At 36.7% G+C, this 16,673-nt stretch overlaps 2 protein-coding genes across 2 annotated transcripts; one reads left to right on the top strand and one right to left on the bottom strand.

Annotated features, from left to right (window-relative positions):
- The first annotated feature begins 118 nt into the window (after window positions 1–118).
- Window positions 119–10,537, top strand: orc5 (origin recognition complex, subunit 5). The gene is made up of 15 exons (XM_067491213.1): window positions 119–227; window positions 395–558; window positions 1,999–2,091; window positions 3,577–3,762; window positions 4,106–4,180; window positions 5,891–6,002; window positions 6,272–6,402; window positions 6,485–6,533; window positions 7,015–7,105; window positions 7,248–7,303; window positions 7,519–7,631; window positions 8,368–8,415; window positions 8,501–8,611; window positions 8,951–9,063; window positions 9,175–10,537. Exons 2-15 carry the CDS (start codon window positions 445–447, stop codon window positions 9,218–9,220), a joined length of 1,338 nt encoding a protein of 445 aa, XP_067347314.1. The 5' UTR covers window positions 119–227; window positions 395–444; the 3' UTR covers window positions 9,221–10,537.
- Window positions 10,538–10,694: 157 nt separating this feature from the next.
- On the bottom strand, window positions 10,695–15,023 carry guca1aa (guanylate cyclase activator 1Aa). Its single transcript, XM_067491221.1, has 4 exons — window positions 14,532–15,023; window positions 12,271–12,420; window positions 12,089–12,182; window positions 10,695–11,457 (listed from the first exon to the last, which is right to left on the bottom strand). The coding sequence occupies exons 1-4, from the start codon at window positions 14,727–14,729 to the stop codon at window positions 11,330–11,332; spliced, it is 570 nt and encodes a 189-aa protein (XP_067347322.1). The 5' UTR covers window positions 14,730–15,023; the 3' UTR covers window positions 10,695–11,329.
- Between the last annotated feature and the right edge of the window lie 1,650 nt (window positions 15,024–16,673).

A 16,673-nucleotide genomic window follows, 5' to 3' on the forward strand; every position in this document is an offset into this window, starting at 1 on the left:
TTAGTTTATAATTACTCTCTTTAACCAATACCTGCTTTTAGAGTTTAAAACTACCTTACCCATAATGCAGTGGTGAGCTGTGAGTGGCTGCTGATGGGAAACCGTCATTTGACGTAATCTGAAGGCGCGCGCGAAACTCCTACGAGTGTTGTTCGCTGTCTCCGTTCTTAAGCTTTAACTAACTTTTGTTTTTCACGCTATTTATTTGTTACACGTTGTATTTTCAGGTAACAATAATTTAAGACCACTCGTTCGTATATATAGTAAATATATGTTTGGTTAAATTTTGAGTTTAGATCTCGAACATGTCGTTAATTAAGAAAAGAAATAAAAAAAAACTTACGCAGCGCATTTAAGCTAACGTTAACCTTAGTTCCCTTGTTTGTGGCCGCAGGTCTCCGGCCTCGTCGGCGTTGTCATACACCTGGTAATATAGCGAGCGGGATGACAACGCTGTTACAGCATCCAGGGTACGAGGAGGGGAGACTGCAGAAGGTCGCAGAGCTGCTGCCATGCAGAGAGGTCCAGGCTGGGATGCTGCTGTCGCTTATGGGGGAGGTATTTTAAGTTGGGAGCACAGTATTTAACTTCGGCTACTCTGGTTTTCTGAGTTATGAGAATAACAGGGACGTTTGCTAAGGCTACATTGAGCTCTTAATAAGGATTCAAGTAAACATTATTGTTTACTATATTGTGGGCAAAGCACGTGGCGGTTTGATACTATTCCTATTAGTAATAAACGTGATTTGTACAGCTGCGTTCATAGGTACAGTGCAGTTCAAAGGCTTTTTATGAAATGTAGGAATTCTAACCCTTTAACGTCTACACTAAGAAATACATTTGCTAAAAAAATAATCCTTAGTGAAATTTGTCAGATTACCCAACCAAGAAGCAGATATGCAAGTCAACCAGCTGGTTGAGCTGCCAATTTAGGGTATTTTTTGGGTATTATTTGCAATTTAACCTACTGGTTAACTTGTCCTGTTGGTGTTATTCCTAGGCAGGAATGGATTTCCTTTGTTTCTGCAACAGAATTATTATTGTTTTCGTATAAATCATAAAAGAGATTAGAATACATACTTTGAGTAGTAGTGTGTGTGTGAGAGAGTCAAACTGAGTATTGCAAAATGTGTATATTGGCATATCATTATGAAAATGTTCACACAATTGTACAGATTCATACAATATAAATATCGAAGCTGTGTGATGTTTTTTGAGCTACGATCATTTGTTCAACAACTCACAAATCAAATGAATGGTGCAATCCAGAACTGCATGGGTGGCTTTAGACAGCTCTATCTCAAAAAATATAAAAGCCACAGCTTAGATATTTACAGGTATGAATTAAGGTTCATATATGTAATGTGTTCACAAGTAGCTGAACATTTTGATATAATTATGTCTGTGTAGCTTACAAATTCAATGAACACCAATGGTTAGAAAATGTGTAGAAAATGAGAAATGAACCTTGAAATTATCTTAAGCTAAGCTGTTCAAACGGCCTCCTTACGCTGGCAGCTCAACCAAGCGGTTGACCCATAGATATATATTTAATAGTCGGATTTATGCTCTTTAACTAATATGATTGTTAGGGTGTCTAGAAATTATATCTGAAAAGATTTTTTTTTTTACCTCAACTTTTATAGCCACCCAGTGGATAGAATCAGTGTTACATACACTACTCGATAAGGCGAATGTATAAGCATCCAAAGATAGGTTTTCAGAGGTTTTACTACAGCAGCAAAAAAAGGTCGACAGCACAGTTACAATGCCATTTAAAGAGTGTTCTGCATTAACAGTTAAGGGCTAAACTGTTAATCAATTTATTAATGAAATTTTTTCGTAAGTAAATATCAATGTCTTTATTCAGACACATCAGCTTTATAATTAAGTTCTGACAAATAACCAATAGAAGCTAAATCTGTTTAGATTATTAACAACCATTATGAAATATCACAGTCACATTAAGTACAAAATTACTTGAATTTGTTCTTACAGCCACAACAGTACAGCTACCCTTCAATCTTCATCTATGGTCATCGGGCTTCAGGGAAGAGTCATGTGATGCATGTTTTGCTGAAGGAACTTGAGGTAAGAGAAAAACAGTGACTGTCATGTTATGGACCCCAGCATGTCTTGAGTGGTGTTTTTTTTTTTTTAGGTTCGTATTTTGTTTTTTCAGGCCTGGTGTCAGATTTTGTTATCAAAATGAAAAATAAATTTACTTTCTCTGCTGAAAACTGTGTTTAGGCTTGAACTACTTAATCTGCTGTATTGTGATTGCTGAATGTAAAAGGTTTGACTATCACTACTTTAAGTTTAAAGCTTACACGGATGCTGGCATGTCAGTCATGCCAAGCATTTCTCATCAGGCAGTGAAAGAAAGCATAGTCCTTCACCATATAACTCTCATAACTATTTTTATTAAAGGAATAAAAAGTTTAAGAAGGCAGTCTGATCTGCATTGGGTTATATTTCCCTTCCTAACTTAAAATGTATGGACAGATTTGCTGAGTGTCTGATTTAGGGGAAAAAACTTTGCCATCTTCCTGTAAAATATTTTTTATAAATTACATATAAAAGCTTTTTAAAGTCTTAATTATGTTTCCCACTCTTTTCACCCACACAAGTCTTTACCCTCGGGGAGATGATATAGGCAAGTAAGCGCAACCACAAATATGTAATGCTAAAGTCTTTGAAATGCAGAATGCATAATCTCTTAATGATTTTAGAAATCTCTTGCCCGTCTCTTCTGTTGTTTATCCTCATCATGTTGTCATGTATTCTAATTCTTTTTTGTGAACTGTACCCTCTTATTTCAAAGTTGGACTCAGATTTATTCATCAAGTAGCATGTATAAGGAATTCAGTGTAATCCACTCTCAACAGAAGCCCAACATTAACATCAAACAGCAGGAAAAAATGTAGTAATAATAATAATAAGATTTTGTATAAACATGATCAAACAATGAGTGTTCAAAGAAGCAAAGTGTCGATAAGAATGAATATACGTATAAGAATAAATTAGAGTCTAAATAAAATATGTAACAGCTGAATTAATTTTTCTGTGCCAAAAACAATGTGTTCACAGAAATATATAACCTGAACTAAAGTGTGAAAACTAGTGTTTACTCTCCTTGTTAAATATGGCTGTTGTCTGAGGAAATAAGCACTGGAATAGCTTTTCATAATGCACATTAAAGTTCCTAAGGTAATAACTAACTACATGTGTTATTTTTATCAGTGATTAATCAGATAATTACTTATTCTACAAAATGTCAAACAAGAGTGAAAATGACCACATACAGTTTCTCAGACAAATTTACACAAAGTGATGACTTAAACAAATGACAGATTGCAACTCTGTCATTACCTTTTATTTGGTATTTATTTAACAACCCATCTTTTTCTTCACCATGATCAGATTTCACCAAAAGACAGTTACAAATTTAAATGCTTAATTGTCATTAAGTGGAAAGCACTACTCCGTGTGCATTAGAAGGAAAAGGACAGAGTCAACACAATGTGGACATTATTTCAAGCTGTCTTTCATCATCATCATCCCTCCTCTCCACAGTTGCCTCATGCCACAGTCAGCTGTGTCGAATGTGTTTCTGTCGTGTTGCTGTTTGAACATGTGCTGCGGTCGTTTTTCGGCTCCGATGCCGCCTCGCTGCTTCCCTGCAGTCCTTCCCTGTCTGATTTTGTACGCGTCTACAGGCAGCAGTGCTCCCAGTCTCCTGCCAAAGAAACACGATACATTGTGAGTACCGTGGCCTTTACATTCAACCATAAAATTCCTCTTCACTTGGCATGTCAAATTACTCCAATCCATGGATCATCAAAGTTACTATGATTAGTAGTGATTACATATACAAATAGATGCTAAACAAAGCTCGAGATGCATTAGCTTAGAGAACATAAGTATGATTTTCTGCCAGCACAGAACACAGTATAATCCTTTTTGGCTTCATGAAAAGTAACATTTTGTGAGCTTTCTGCAGAAAACACTGTAATATGCTTTGATAAGACACAGAAATTAAAAAAACCTCAGTTTTAATTAGTTGTTACAAAAGAAGTTCTAATATGTCTATATATTTTTTCAGGTAATGGAAAAAGCTGAGCTTCTCAGGGACACTGATGCCAATGTCCTCCCCGCTCTCCTACGTCTGCAGGAACTGGTGAGAAATTGCATCAAGTTCTTTGTGTTATCACTCTTTTGAGCCACCGTGTTGTTTTTGCACTGCGCAAATGGAAGAAACTTTTTTGTAATAAGTGACCATGAAGTTTGTTGAGCTCTTGGGAAAGTGGGCTTTTGGTTAAAGATAGCTATGGTAAAAACATTTATGTGATTATTGGTGCGTTTTAAGCTGTTTTCTAGTGGAAGTTTGAATGTTAAAGAGCAAACCTTCGGTGCTATTAGACACAATATTGGATTGGTTAGAATGCAGATTTACATGTCATGGATGACACAATAATTAATGTATGTTCTATCACAAGAAGGATATTCCAGGGTTAGGTTGTTTTTCAATGTTTGACTAAAGCTAAAAGAGACAAACAAAGGTTAGATTAGGTTTGTATATATTACTAACATGCACAGAGAATCACAATTCTACAGATTGCATAATTCCAAAAAGAGCTGCATTGTTTCTCCCCAAAATTGGTGACACATTTACGATGGTGTTGCTCTGTCAGCCGAATACCTATGATGATTTCTGACTTCTGTAAGAATGCAATGATTTTATTCTCTGTAACAATGTCAGGGTACCTCAATACAAGGTATCTGCTCAAAAGTGAAACAGCAGCCTGATTCTGGACTGTTTTTCCTGTCATGTAATTTGCTATTTATTGAAGACACAAAAAAAACTGCCTGAGTCAATACAAATGATAGGAGCGACACTGCTGTAATTGTAGTATAGATCACTTGCCTTAAACAGTGAGGAGTTTAATTGGTTTGTTGACTGACAGTAAATTAATTGTGATATACTGAATTCAATTTTAAAAGCCAGCTAATCACTAAATAAAAAGTTAGACATAAATGCTCAGTTTCCAGCTTCTAAAATGTGAGAAATATAGTTTGCTCTGATTTAAGTGTGGGTGTGTGTGTTTGTATGTGAGATAGATAGATAGATAGATAGATAGATAGATAGATAGATAGATAGATGTCTCATTGGATATATTTTCTGACATATTATAGGCTGAATGAGATGTTTGTGCTATGTTATAGTGTTATATGTTTATTAACCAGTGTTTCTGTTGTGGCTCATGTCTGTATAACTATATGATGCGAAGACCATTACTGGATCATCATTCTTAGATTGTGTGTAGATCTTTTGTGTAAGCTACTAACCAGTTTCTTTTGTAGTATAATTATTGGACCCTGGGTCTAAATTTTGGCTTCAGCATTGTAAATGCCATTTTTTGTTCAGCCTTTTGATTGCTGCTGCTACCTATGTCTTTTTGAAAAAGCCTTTTCAAAATATTTTGTGTCCGTTCAAGGACTCAAACAAATATTAGTTTAATCCCGAATATTTCATTTTTTATTTTGAAATCTGTTGACAGTGTTTTTTTTTTGTTGTTTTTTTTTTGTCTTCTAGTTTCATCCATATAAACACTTGTATATTAATGTTTGTTTTTTTTTTGGCAAATCTCATTTCCAGAGCCAAGTGTGATGTTTTCAAATAGCTTATTCTGTACAACGAAAAGCCCACAACAATATTCAGTTTAAAATGAAAATAAAGCAAAGCACCAAATTAACATCTACGATAAAACATATACCAGAACCTACATTCAATGAGGTAGCACTGCATGTAGCCATAGTCTGTAGTGTCCTGTAAACATACATACATTATACATTAATTTGTTTTTGTTTTTGTTTTTCCTTTTTCTAGGTAGAGGACAATGTTACTGTCATCCTGCTTAGTGAAATAGTCTGGGACAAGTTCAGACCAAATACTGGCTGTTTTGAGCCACTTGTGCTCAATTTCCCTGACTACAGTAAAGGTATTACTCTCACACATGCTGCAGCCAGTGTCATGTGTAGCTCTCACCACACTGCATAACAATGACGCACAGTTGACAGATGCAGGGTGAGATGTGAGATTTGTACCTGCGATTTTGTTCTAACACTCTAGGTAATGAATGTTGAGGCATTATTAAAACACCCCTGAATGAAGCAAAGTAAATCACTGTAATTGATATGTGAGAATCTGTCGGTTGTTGTGGGGAGACTTAATTTCTAAAAGAAAAAAATCTCCATAAATGCTTAATAGGTGAGCTGCAGCAGATCTTGTCTCGGGACAGACATCCCTCATATTCAGCTGAGTTTTACTCTTCCTACATCAACATCCTGCTGGGAGTCTTTTACTCAGTTTGTCGGGACCTTAGAGAGCTTCGCCACCTGGTTAGACAAACACACACCCACTCATTGCTTTTCTTTCAGTCTTGCTTCATTAATTTAACTGTTTTTATTTTCTATCAACTAGGCGGCTCTCAACTTTTCAAAGTTCTGTGAGCCTGTGGAAGAAGGAAAAGGTAACACATAAAGAGTTATATGCATTCATCTAGCAGCTGATTGATAATCATATTACCCTATTTTTGCTGCTTCTTTGTAAATTTGAAGTGGGATCTTGCTACCATGTTGACATGTACTTCCATCTGAACTTTTTAAAGTGTATTACAAGATGCTTTAATTTTCTTTGCCATTTTTTCCAAACAAAACTGTATGTACTGACCCATTCATTCACTTGTATTGTGTTGGTGCCCACTTGACAGCTGTAAAGCTGAATTTATTATTGTCGTATACCTACTTTAAAAAAAAAAAGTCCTACCATAATATTTCTCTCAAAAAAACTTATGGTGTTAAGTTATTGGTGAGAAATTAGAGAAATTGATCAGTGTAACTTTAAGAACATTATAGTTTTCCTGTGCATGTTCTATTATATCCCTGCTGCTGCTTTTGTAATTGAACTTGAACTCACAAGCTATCACTGTGGTGTGTGTTGTATGTGATTAGTGAAAGAGACAGACACACACAAGCTGTGGAGAAACATTGAGCCTCATTTAAAAAAAGCCATGCAGACAGTTTACCTTCGAGAAGTGTCCAGGTCAGTGTTTCTCACAATATTCTGATGCAACAATCAAATCACGTAACTTGTGATCAAAACAAATCATTCTCACAGTTCTGCCTGTTTGTTGCCTGAAATGAGTTGATTACTGATATTGTTATTGTATCTCTCTTATGTTTAGTCTTCAGTGGGAACAAATGCAGCAAATGGAGGAGAAAGAAACTGGAATCTTAAGAGGTACCATCACAGACTGTTATTGTAGTTGATGACATAACAGGTTAACAGACCAGATATTAAACCACTGATGAGGTTTATACCAATGAATTCAAGCTGGAGTTTGTGTTGCATTGAACCTCACACTTTAATGTTTGGCATGAATCTCTGTGTGTCTTTTTAAATTTTCAGATCTAGAGTATATTTGACTGGTTGTACTTGTTTCTCTTCCTCTTAAGGGTTGTCTGCTCACACTCACGTTGAACTGCCTTATTACTCGAAGTTCCTGTTGATTGCTGCCTACCTGGCATCCTATAATCCTGCCCGCACAGACAAACGCTTTTTTCTCAAGGTAGCTGTACATTGCACTTTTATTCATTTCCTTGGAGTAATGGCATTTGTTTTGATTAGTGAATTGTCTCAAAATGAACTGGAGGGAAAATTATGTGTTGCAAACACAGTGTTTGCATGTTTCAGATTTGTGTGAAAATGCTCCAGAGTCAGCATCTTAAACCCCTCGGCCATAGGGAATCCCAGAGTTATTAGGATTTGACAAGAGTTAAAATGCTACTCCTGGGGTTGTCTTACTTATGCAATCAACAGTCTGAGGATAGAGGGTGTCCTGTGTTGGTACAGACTGAAAAGCACTTTTACAACTTTGTGACTTTCACTTCAATTCAACTTTATTTATATAGTGCCAAAGTCATCTCAAGGCACTTTACAGAATAAAGATGTATAGAGAAAACCCAATAATTTCCCCTGGAGCAAGCCCTTGGCAAGAGTGGAGAGGAAAAACTCCCTTTAACGGAAGAAACCTCCAGCAGAACGAGGCTCGGGGTGGGCGGCCATCTGCCTTGACCGGTTGGTGTGAGTGGAAAGTCGAGAGAGAAGAAACAAGCAACAACAAAACGTCAGGCAGGTTGGTAGGACTAATAGCTGCGCACTGGAAAACACACAGCTCCAAAGCCGGGGACACCTGCAGAGAGGGTCAGAGAGAGAGAGGGAGAAAGAAAACTACGAGAGAAAGAACACACAGGCCGGTGGCCTCCCATTAAATGTTTTCATGTCCCTTTGTTTCCTCCCAACAGCACCATGGTAAAATAAGGAAAACTAACTTCTTGAAGAAAAATGAAAAGGTGATCGTCTTAGCACGATTTTTATACAATACTGATTTTGGTCTTGTTTCCCCATATGACAAAGCATGATGTCATTATCTTCCAGACAAGTAACCACCTTTTGGGACCCAAACCTTTCCCTTTGGATCGCTTGCTTGCTATTTTCTACAGTGTTGTGGACAGCCGAGTCGCTCCTACTGCCAGCATCTTCTCCCAGGTCAGAGTCCAAACAGGCTGCTACCTTTAATCTCTCCACGTCTACGCTTTTGGATGATTTGCAACATATTTCGCTAAATAATTGGAGTAAAAGGCTGGGGATAATTTTAAATGATAATATTTCAAAACAAAATGATCTCCAGGTCTTCAGTGAATGTTTTCTACCCATATGGTCATGAGTTTTTGGATTTGTAGCCAAATGCTGATCTATTTATGTGCCTGAGCATAAAATAATTTTACAGAATTAGGCTTGACCCATAACTGTGCAACTGGCTCTCATCATGTTGTGCCTCTGCATCAAAGTGTGGAGTCATTTGGGCTTTTCTCTCTCCATATTTAGATCTCCTCTCTGGTGACCTTACAGCTATTGGCTCAGGTCAGTCATGACGACCAGCTCGATGCCCCAAAATACAAATGTGCCGTCTCCATGGATTTCATCTGTGCGATTTCCAGGTGTGTGTGCATATTTGTTAAAAAAAAAGGCTGATACTGACTCAAGTATTCAAGGGAATTGATCATTTACAGTTTTTTCACTGAAAATATGCTGGGTGACTTATCTTCCAGGACAGTGAACTTTGATATTGTGAAGTATCTGTATGACTTCCTGTGAGCCAGCTGAAAGAGGAGGTGACACACAGACACAGTAAGACAAAGGGGATTTCTCTCTCCACAAGAACAAGGGGCTTAAGGACAAGCACTTGGCAAAACAAGAAGCTCAGACTTCTGGTGGGATTTATGAGGAGGAAAATTAATCAGATTATGTCGCTGCCCCCTTGTGGTTGACAAGTAAGGATTCGAGTTTGCCTAAGAAACCATGTTAAATATTTCCATTTGAATAAAATAAATGTTATTTTTACATCTTAAGATCTTTGATTTAGATTTGTTAAAGAACTTATATTTGCTATGGGCCTAAAAAAGGTCCAAATAGTCAGTATTTCTTTTCCATTTTACCACCTTACAGAGACATGGATTATATAATATAATTGCAACTCTCAATGTGAGAATGTTTTATTGTGGTGCAGCTGTAGCATTTCTACCTGAAATAGATCAACCTTGCCATAATGCAGGTGAATCATTGTCCTTGCTCAAAGGAAAGAGTTTATTTCTGCCATGTGATTTTTTTTACCCTGAGGTTACTAAAGTCAAATAGATACTGTCACTATCATGGAGGAAATTTAAAAGCTTGTATTTTAAATTAATCCTGCAAAGAAAAATGGGCTGCAGTTTATTAAATCTCCTTCAATCCTTGAACATTTCAGGCCTGAGATCCTTAAACTGTATGTCAGTAGAACTCAAAGAATACAGGAAATACTGGAAAAAATATAGACATTTCTGTAGCACACATATTTTTTATTCTTTAACACCTGATAACTTGTCAGATTTACAATCAGGTGACTTCATGATTTTAGTTTTTTTTAGCTGCTGATCAAGTCAGATCTCCAGAATGGACTTTTTGCAAACTGTGTATGTAAAATAAATATATAAATAAATAAGCAAGGGGTGACCTTTAGATGACAGCACACGAGAAATTTGAGGGGCTGCAGAATGTTTAGAATAGAAAAGAAGAATTAAAAACTCTGTTCCAGAAAATTCTTTATTTTCAACCTACTGACTTAATGTACCTGAATCAATCTCTACTCACATGCACCACTGTTACAGGCACTGCACAATCTCAACAACTATGTCAGCCTTGTTCTATTGTTCTACTGAAGATGCAATTGCGCAAGTAGACATTCGTCAGAGCTCAACTTGACTTGTATCATTTGTAGAAAAGGAAGAATTTTCATTTTTCTTGTGAATACTGGATAATGTCATTGCTTTTGCCACATTATTATTTATATTAAACAATCTGAGAAAGTAAACATCACTCTTTGCTGATATATTTGGCTATTTGTTGGGTAAAAGCTCCAATGTTGACCCTGAACATTACACACTTAATTTAAATGTTTTTTTAATCACTTTTATTGTACAAACAACAGCTAAAAACATTCTGCAGTCTTCCAAAAAGGCACCAGTCGAGTGTTGCTGACAAAACAAATGTTATCTATTATCTGTATTTATAATAAATCAGAAGTTAATCATTCAACAAAAAACTCAAACAAAACCACCAGTATTTTTTTTTTTTTTTTGTCTGTTGGTAAATTAACATTTGAGAATGTGCTCTGCACTAAATCTCAGTGGAAACTCTCACGTGCTTTTGTATTATAGCCAGTGACCTAATCAAATTATCATGGATGTTTAGCACACTGCCGAGCCAGAGCTCCTTCTGTAAACCCCTCAGGCAACAATGGCTAAACTGACATATGATAAATTTAATTTGGGATCCAGACCAAGGAAAAAAAGATTTGGAAAACATAGTTGAGTGCATGTAACTGCCACTCTACTGAACTATATGACTCTTTTATCCCTCGGGATGTCGGAGGGTAAGTGGGCCGTCCAAGAGATCATCCCTCATGCTCAAGGTGGCCTTGGGAGAGCTCAGCATAATTGAAGCAGGACATTGAGCGTTCTGGAAAGATTGACTGAGTGACGCAAAAGCACGTCACTCATGTAGAAATTAGAACTCAGAAATGTCAGTGTTAACACATCACTGACATTATATTGAACTGGCTTTATTAGAAATTACTTTGTATCTATAAATGACCTTTTTACCAGAGGCGATGTACTGAATCTTCACTCATGAATGAGGAAGTTGGGCGCTCTTCACACTGGACAGATCCTAAACACTGCGCCTCCTGTTGTGGATCATAGCCACAATGTGGGAGAGGTCCAGGCTTTTCATCATGACCTCCATGAAATCTTCATCACTGCGAGCACCGGCCACAAACTCCTCCAAGGAGAGTTCACCTGTTGTAGAAATACAAATGTTAATGTTTTCAACTTAAAGTAAAGTGAGCTTTAAAAAAACTGTAACAAAAATATTTTGAAGCTCATCTTAAACTTGAGGGGCTGTAATGTGTTTATATAGTCAAGTTGAATTTAGTTGAATACCACATTGCAATGCACGACATTTTATAGGATGGGGACAAATGTATATCTGTGTGGATCACCAGCTGGCAGTAAAATAATTATGATGCAAAATAATTATAATTTATGTCAGAAATCTTATCAAACTTCTAACTATTGAAGGAACAGTTTAGTGCGTGGAAGTAGTAAATGAGTTAACAGCCATCCTGTATGACAGTGACTAAGGTGACATCACTTAAGGCAGTATATCATGTTTTGCACCTCTCCCTGCAGCCACGGAAGTATTGGTCTAAACTTTAAGGCCTGTCCAGACGTTGATGTGTAAGATTAGTTCCCCTCTAAGTATCTGCAAAAGTGAAATTAGCATATTTTGCAAAGAAATTCTTACTCTATTTAAAAGCTTCATTTATATTCTATTCTTGTTTTCTGATTCAAGGGGCTGATAAATGCCTCAACACTGTCCAACCACTTTTGATTTCTCTGTCTTCATCCAGTGCCAAAACACACCCACCATCTTTGTTTATATCAATCCGGTCAAACACACTGTTGGTGAAATCCTCAGCAGTTGTCTCGTGATTTTCATTGCCCTTGATCGCACGAATGGCCTGAAGGAGAAGAATGAAAATCAGCATGCTACATAGAGGTCAGGAGATGTTAGGAATTCCTGTGTTGCAGGTGCATGGTATACTGTGCCTTTATAATGTTGAGGAGCTCATGTCGGTCAATGCAGCCATTTCCATCCACATCATAAAGTTTAAAATACCAGCGCAGCTTATGCTCCATCTTTCCTCGCATCACCAGGCTGAGGGCGGCCACATACTCCATGAAATCTATGTAGCCATCCTGCAGAAAAATGAACAGCGATGTGACTTCCTTTTCAAAAAAATGTTTATTCGTGACCATCTACTTAATAGTTAAAGCATTTGCAGGCAGGCAACCTTCAGCTGACAGAGAACTTTCTCAGTTCAACTTTAAAAGCAATGTGAGTGAACTGAAACATGCCAGTAAGGAGGATTAAGTCCAGGATGTGTCTGAGTCTGAACATGAACAACAATGGTGGTATTAAAGCTTTGTCTCACAGATAATCTCAGTTTAAATCATGCACAAAGATTACCATGTCCTTTTGTGAGCTGAGGGGGAAACTAAATATAGATGTGCAGCTTCTCAGACAATTCCAGTCACGATCCTGCTGCATATTCAGAGAAACTTTCAAATAAAATGTGATCAGAGATTAAAAATGCTCGCATAATACCAACAAGTCCAGCAGCAGACCATCTCATCCCAGTGTTTCTATCGGTTAGGGCACAAAATCACTGGCAAAAAGGCCACAGCTTTACTGAATCAAACAATAAAATATTGGCTGCTGCCCCAAATGCATTTTTTTTTAAAAAGGACGTGTATTATTTAGATAAAAAAAACTAAATATTTAAGCTAAGGTGGGAGAAAATGAATTGGCAATAAAGCATCACATAAGTCAGTCTGTGTTCAGGGTTCTTGTAGATTCTTTTTAAAAATCTTAAATTCAATAATCTGAATTTTAGTTTTTAAAGTTAGGCCAATTGTCAGTTTAATAGGGACAACTACAGCTAAAAGCTCTAAATCAGTCTGATCCAACAGTCCTATAACAAATCCTCCTTTGTGAAAATGATAAGACTCTTTGTTGAAATGATCAAGCTTTTTGTGTGAAACGGGTTTAGAGGAGTTGATTCAATTGTATGATCATTGTAGAAGATGTGGAAGAACTGTACTGTGTTATACAGACATGTTCTCCTACTGAGATACATACAATTGTGGTAAAATAACAACATGAAACTTATGTTAGTTTAACACAACATGGTTCAACAATATCAGACGGCTGCCTCTAGAAGGTTCAGCCGATTAAACTGTTTCAATGCAAAACTTACACGATTTAGAAAACTGTCTTAGATTTAGCTCTGTGTACCTAGTAAACTGTGTATTTACAAAAAACAGTAGTTTTATAAGATATTGCTGCTGTTGCCCCACAAATTAAATTCTGTTTTAATTAAAGTATAAATTATTCAAATCTGCTGTTGCTAACAAACATAACGTTTTGTGACAAATTGGATTCTTGCTTCAGATTAGATAAAAAAAACATCACAAAACAAATTTGTAGACTTGATACTATTTGAAATGAGATGCACACATGAAAAAATGAATCATGGTCCTTTTTGAAGTCCAAAAAATCTCTTGTAGTATTCTTCCCGTTAAGCCAGTGCCACTGTGCAATGTTTTGTTTTGTTTTTTAATATATCTGCTGTTGCATAGATCTGTGTAGGCTTAAACTTTCAGCTAATATGCTTCTGTTTTACCAATACTCTGCTCCCCACATGAACATAAAGTAGGTCTAATATTGCATTTAAAGTGGTCTGGGAAAAAAAAGTATTTATTTTTCCACTATTTTCTAGGGACACTGTGGACATTTCCATAATTTAATAGACTTCCAAGTCAGTTGAAAGTCAACATGCGGGCGGGGTGACTCCTAGTGCCCTAAATCCTAAGTGTACCAGGCTGATGTTAACACTAACACGCATGATTTCTTTTTTATTGTGAAAGAAAAAAAAAAACGTGGTTTAAGATAAAGACCACTGACTTGTTATTTTATTTTACTGTTGAAAATATTAATAACTTTATAACCCAGAGGAAACATTTAAAAGCTGGTAAGAAGATCTTTTTTTTTTTTTAACCAAATGTTTTTTCAACACTCATCATAAATTTAAGCCTCATTTTATTTGCCTTTCTGTTTTGAATTTGTTCCTTTTGTGTCTCGTGTTGTTCATGTGATGTTGATTTTGTTAGGTATGTTCATTCTCTTATTAATGTTAATAACAAATTTGCAAAACATGACACAAACTAGCAGTTCCACAAGAACTATCTCACCCTGCCGGTAGTAGAGAGCGTAGCTGTCTACAAAGTAGAACTCCACGGCGTCTTACCTTGTTCATGTCAAACGTGTGGAACATCTGCTCTATGTAGGCATTGGCCTCTGGGTCCAAACCCTTCAGCCCGAAGAACTGCTTGAACTCGTGCAGAGTGAGCTGACCTGAGGGGCACTCGGTCATGAATTTCTTGTACCAAAGATGCATTTCCACTGCCTGTAGGTCATCCGCTGTACTTCCTGTTGAGTTGCCCATTTTTCTGATACCTCAGTGTGTGCTCTGATAAGACAACTGGAGACTTTTGCAGGGGATGCACAGACCTTTAAGCCCACTTGGTCTACCGTGAAGTGGAAGATATCCCTTTTCACAGTCACACAACAATGGGACTTGGGCTGAGAGCAGCAGCTGCCTGGAGCCTTTTGTAGCTGTGTATGTTTTAAGGTTTAAGGGATCCACGCCTCTCAATGTCCTCCTTGACTCTAATCTGGCTCTAATCCACACAAACCTGCAGATGATCGGCTTAATCGCCGCGTTTAAAGGGCAGGTAGACTGCTCCATTTCCATCCTCATATACCATGAGATGTGCTGACAAATACAACTTTCATTCCTCACGTGGAGACACGGGACATGCAACACAATCTTGAATTTGAATCACTGTGATACACCCAGCTCAGCATGTGCAGAAAAGTTTGAGTTGTGCAGCTTTAATGCTCTTGGTGAAGACTAAGCCCATTGAAACACACACAGCCTTTACTCTGCGACCCACTTCACTACACAGTTAATGCATGTTCTCTGAAACAGTGTTTTTCTTGCAACAGGTGTTGTTGCTGTATTATTACTCAGCAACATATTACTCCTGCTTATACTGAACATGAATAAATAGTAGTAAGTTTGTTAGCTTCTTATTCATTTGAATTTGATAGCTAAGACTATCTGAAAGGCTGTGCAGGGCGTAGTGTAGCGTAGTACATTAAACATTAAAGTGATACCGAGCAGGGAGAGCGAGGTCTCACATTTGGGTTAGGTTACGTTGCTCGCTGTACCCTCAGGTACAGCTTGAGTAACTTCTGCTAAACAGTATGACTGCACATTTTGCCATTCATAACTATCACTAAAAGTGCAGTGTAGTATAAATACAGTGCAGTACAAATCATAATGCTCCATATGGACAGGAGGAACAGTTATTAGTCCAGCATTTAAGTGTGGTTTCTCTGACATTTGCACACTCAAACAGAATTGCAAGCTACTTTAGTGAGCTAATCATCTGCATCTTATGCAGCTACGCAGAAAGATTTAAAGAACATTAATGAAATTTGTCAAATAACACCTGTCTTCAAAAACCTACACTATAATGGTAAGTTTCTCGTAACTGTATCATTAAAATGCTACAGCTGAAATATATGATTTGCTTTTTTCAGATATTTTATTTTGTTAATGACTTGGTCCTAACTTTGCTTATATTATATAATCATGTCATCTGGATTTGACTTTTTTGTTTTATAGTTTACATTTACTTTTGTTCTTTTGTGTATAGTTAGAAAATAAATCCTTTAAACTTGAAAAGTGAAAACATGTTGCTAACAGGAATTTGACAGAAAATTAATGTTTTTTCAATGTTAAAAATAATTTAGTCGTTTGTCATCTTTTAATCATAGTCACGCTTAACCTAATTTCGGTGTAACTGTTATCCATAACAAACCTTAAGACATCACAGTGGACTTCATAAAAAATATCAAATCCAATAATAGCAAGCACATTTTGTTGCTGCTCTATTTGTGTATAATTCTGCAAAGAAAGAAAACCATAAGCAGTTTTGGGTAGATAACTTTATTTGGATTCCACAGTCTAAAACCAAAAGGGCCTGAGCCATGGCTGAGTAGTAACTGGAAAAGTGTACAGTTTCAATTAATCAAATTAATATCCAAACACTGCAGATACCTGCAGATATGTCAGTGCAAATACCAGCAAATGATATTACAAGAATGTCTAAGTGCTTCTTACATGTAACGTTGTTACAACAATCTGGTTATCATACTTGCTATAATTATGGTTAATAACCAACTCTTCTAACACTTGCTAATGTGTATTCAGTCCTAAAAAGACAAATAATACAGCAATATACATATCAGTGCCTTCTAAATGGGATTATAGTTAAAATGTACATTATACAAAAGTAATAAGAACATCATTAATTGCAGT

The sequence above is a fragment of the Channa argus genome, chromosome 21 (assembly GCF_033026475.1).
Source record: "Channa argus isolate prfri chromosome 21, Channa argus male v1.0, whole genome shotgun sequence".
Lineage (NCBI taxonomy): Eukaryota > Metazoa > Chordata > Actinopteri > Anabantiformes > Channidae > Channa > Channa argus.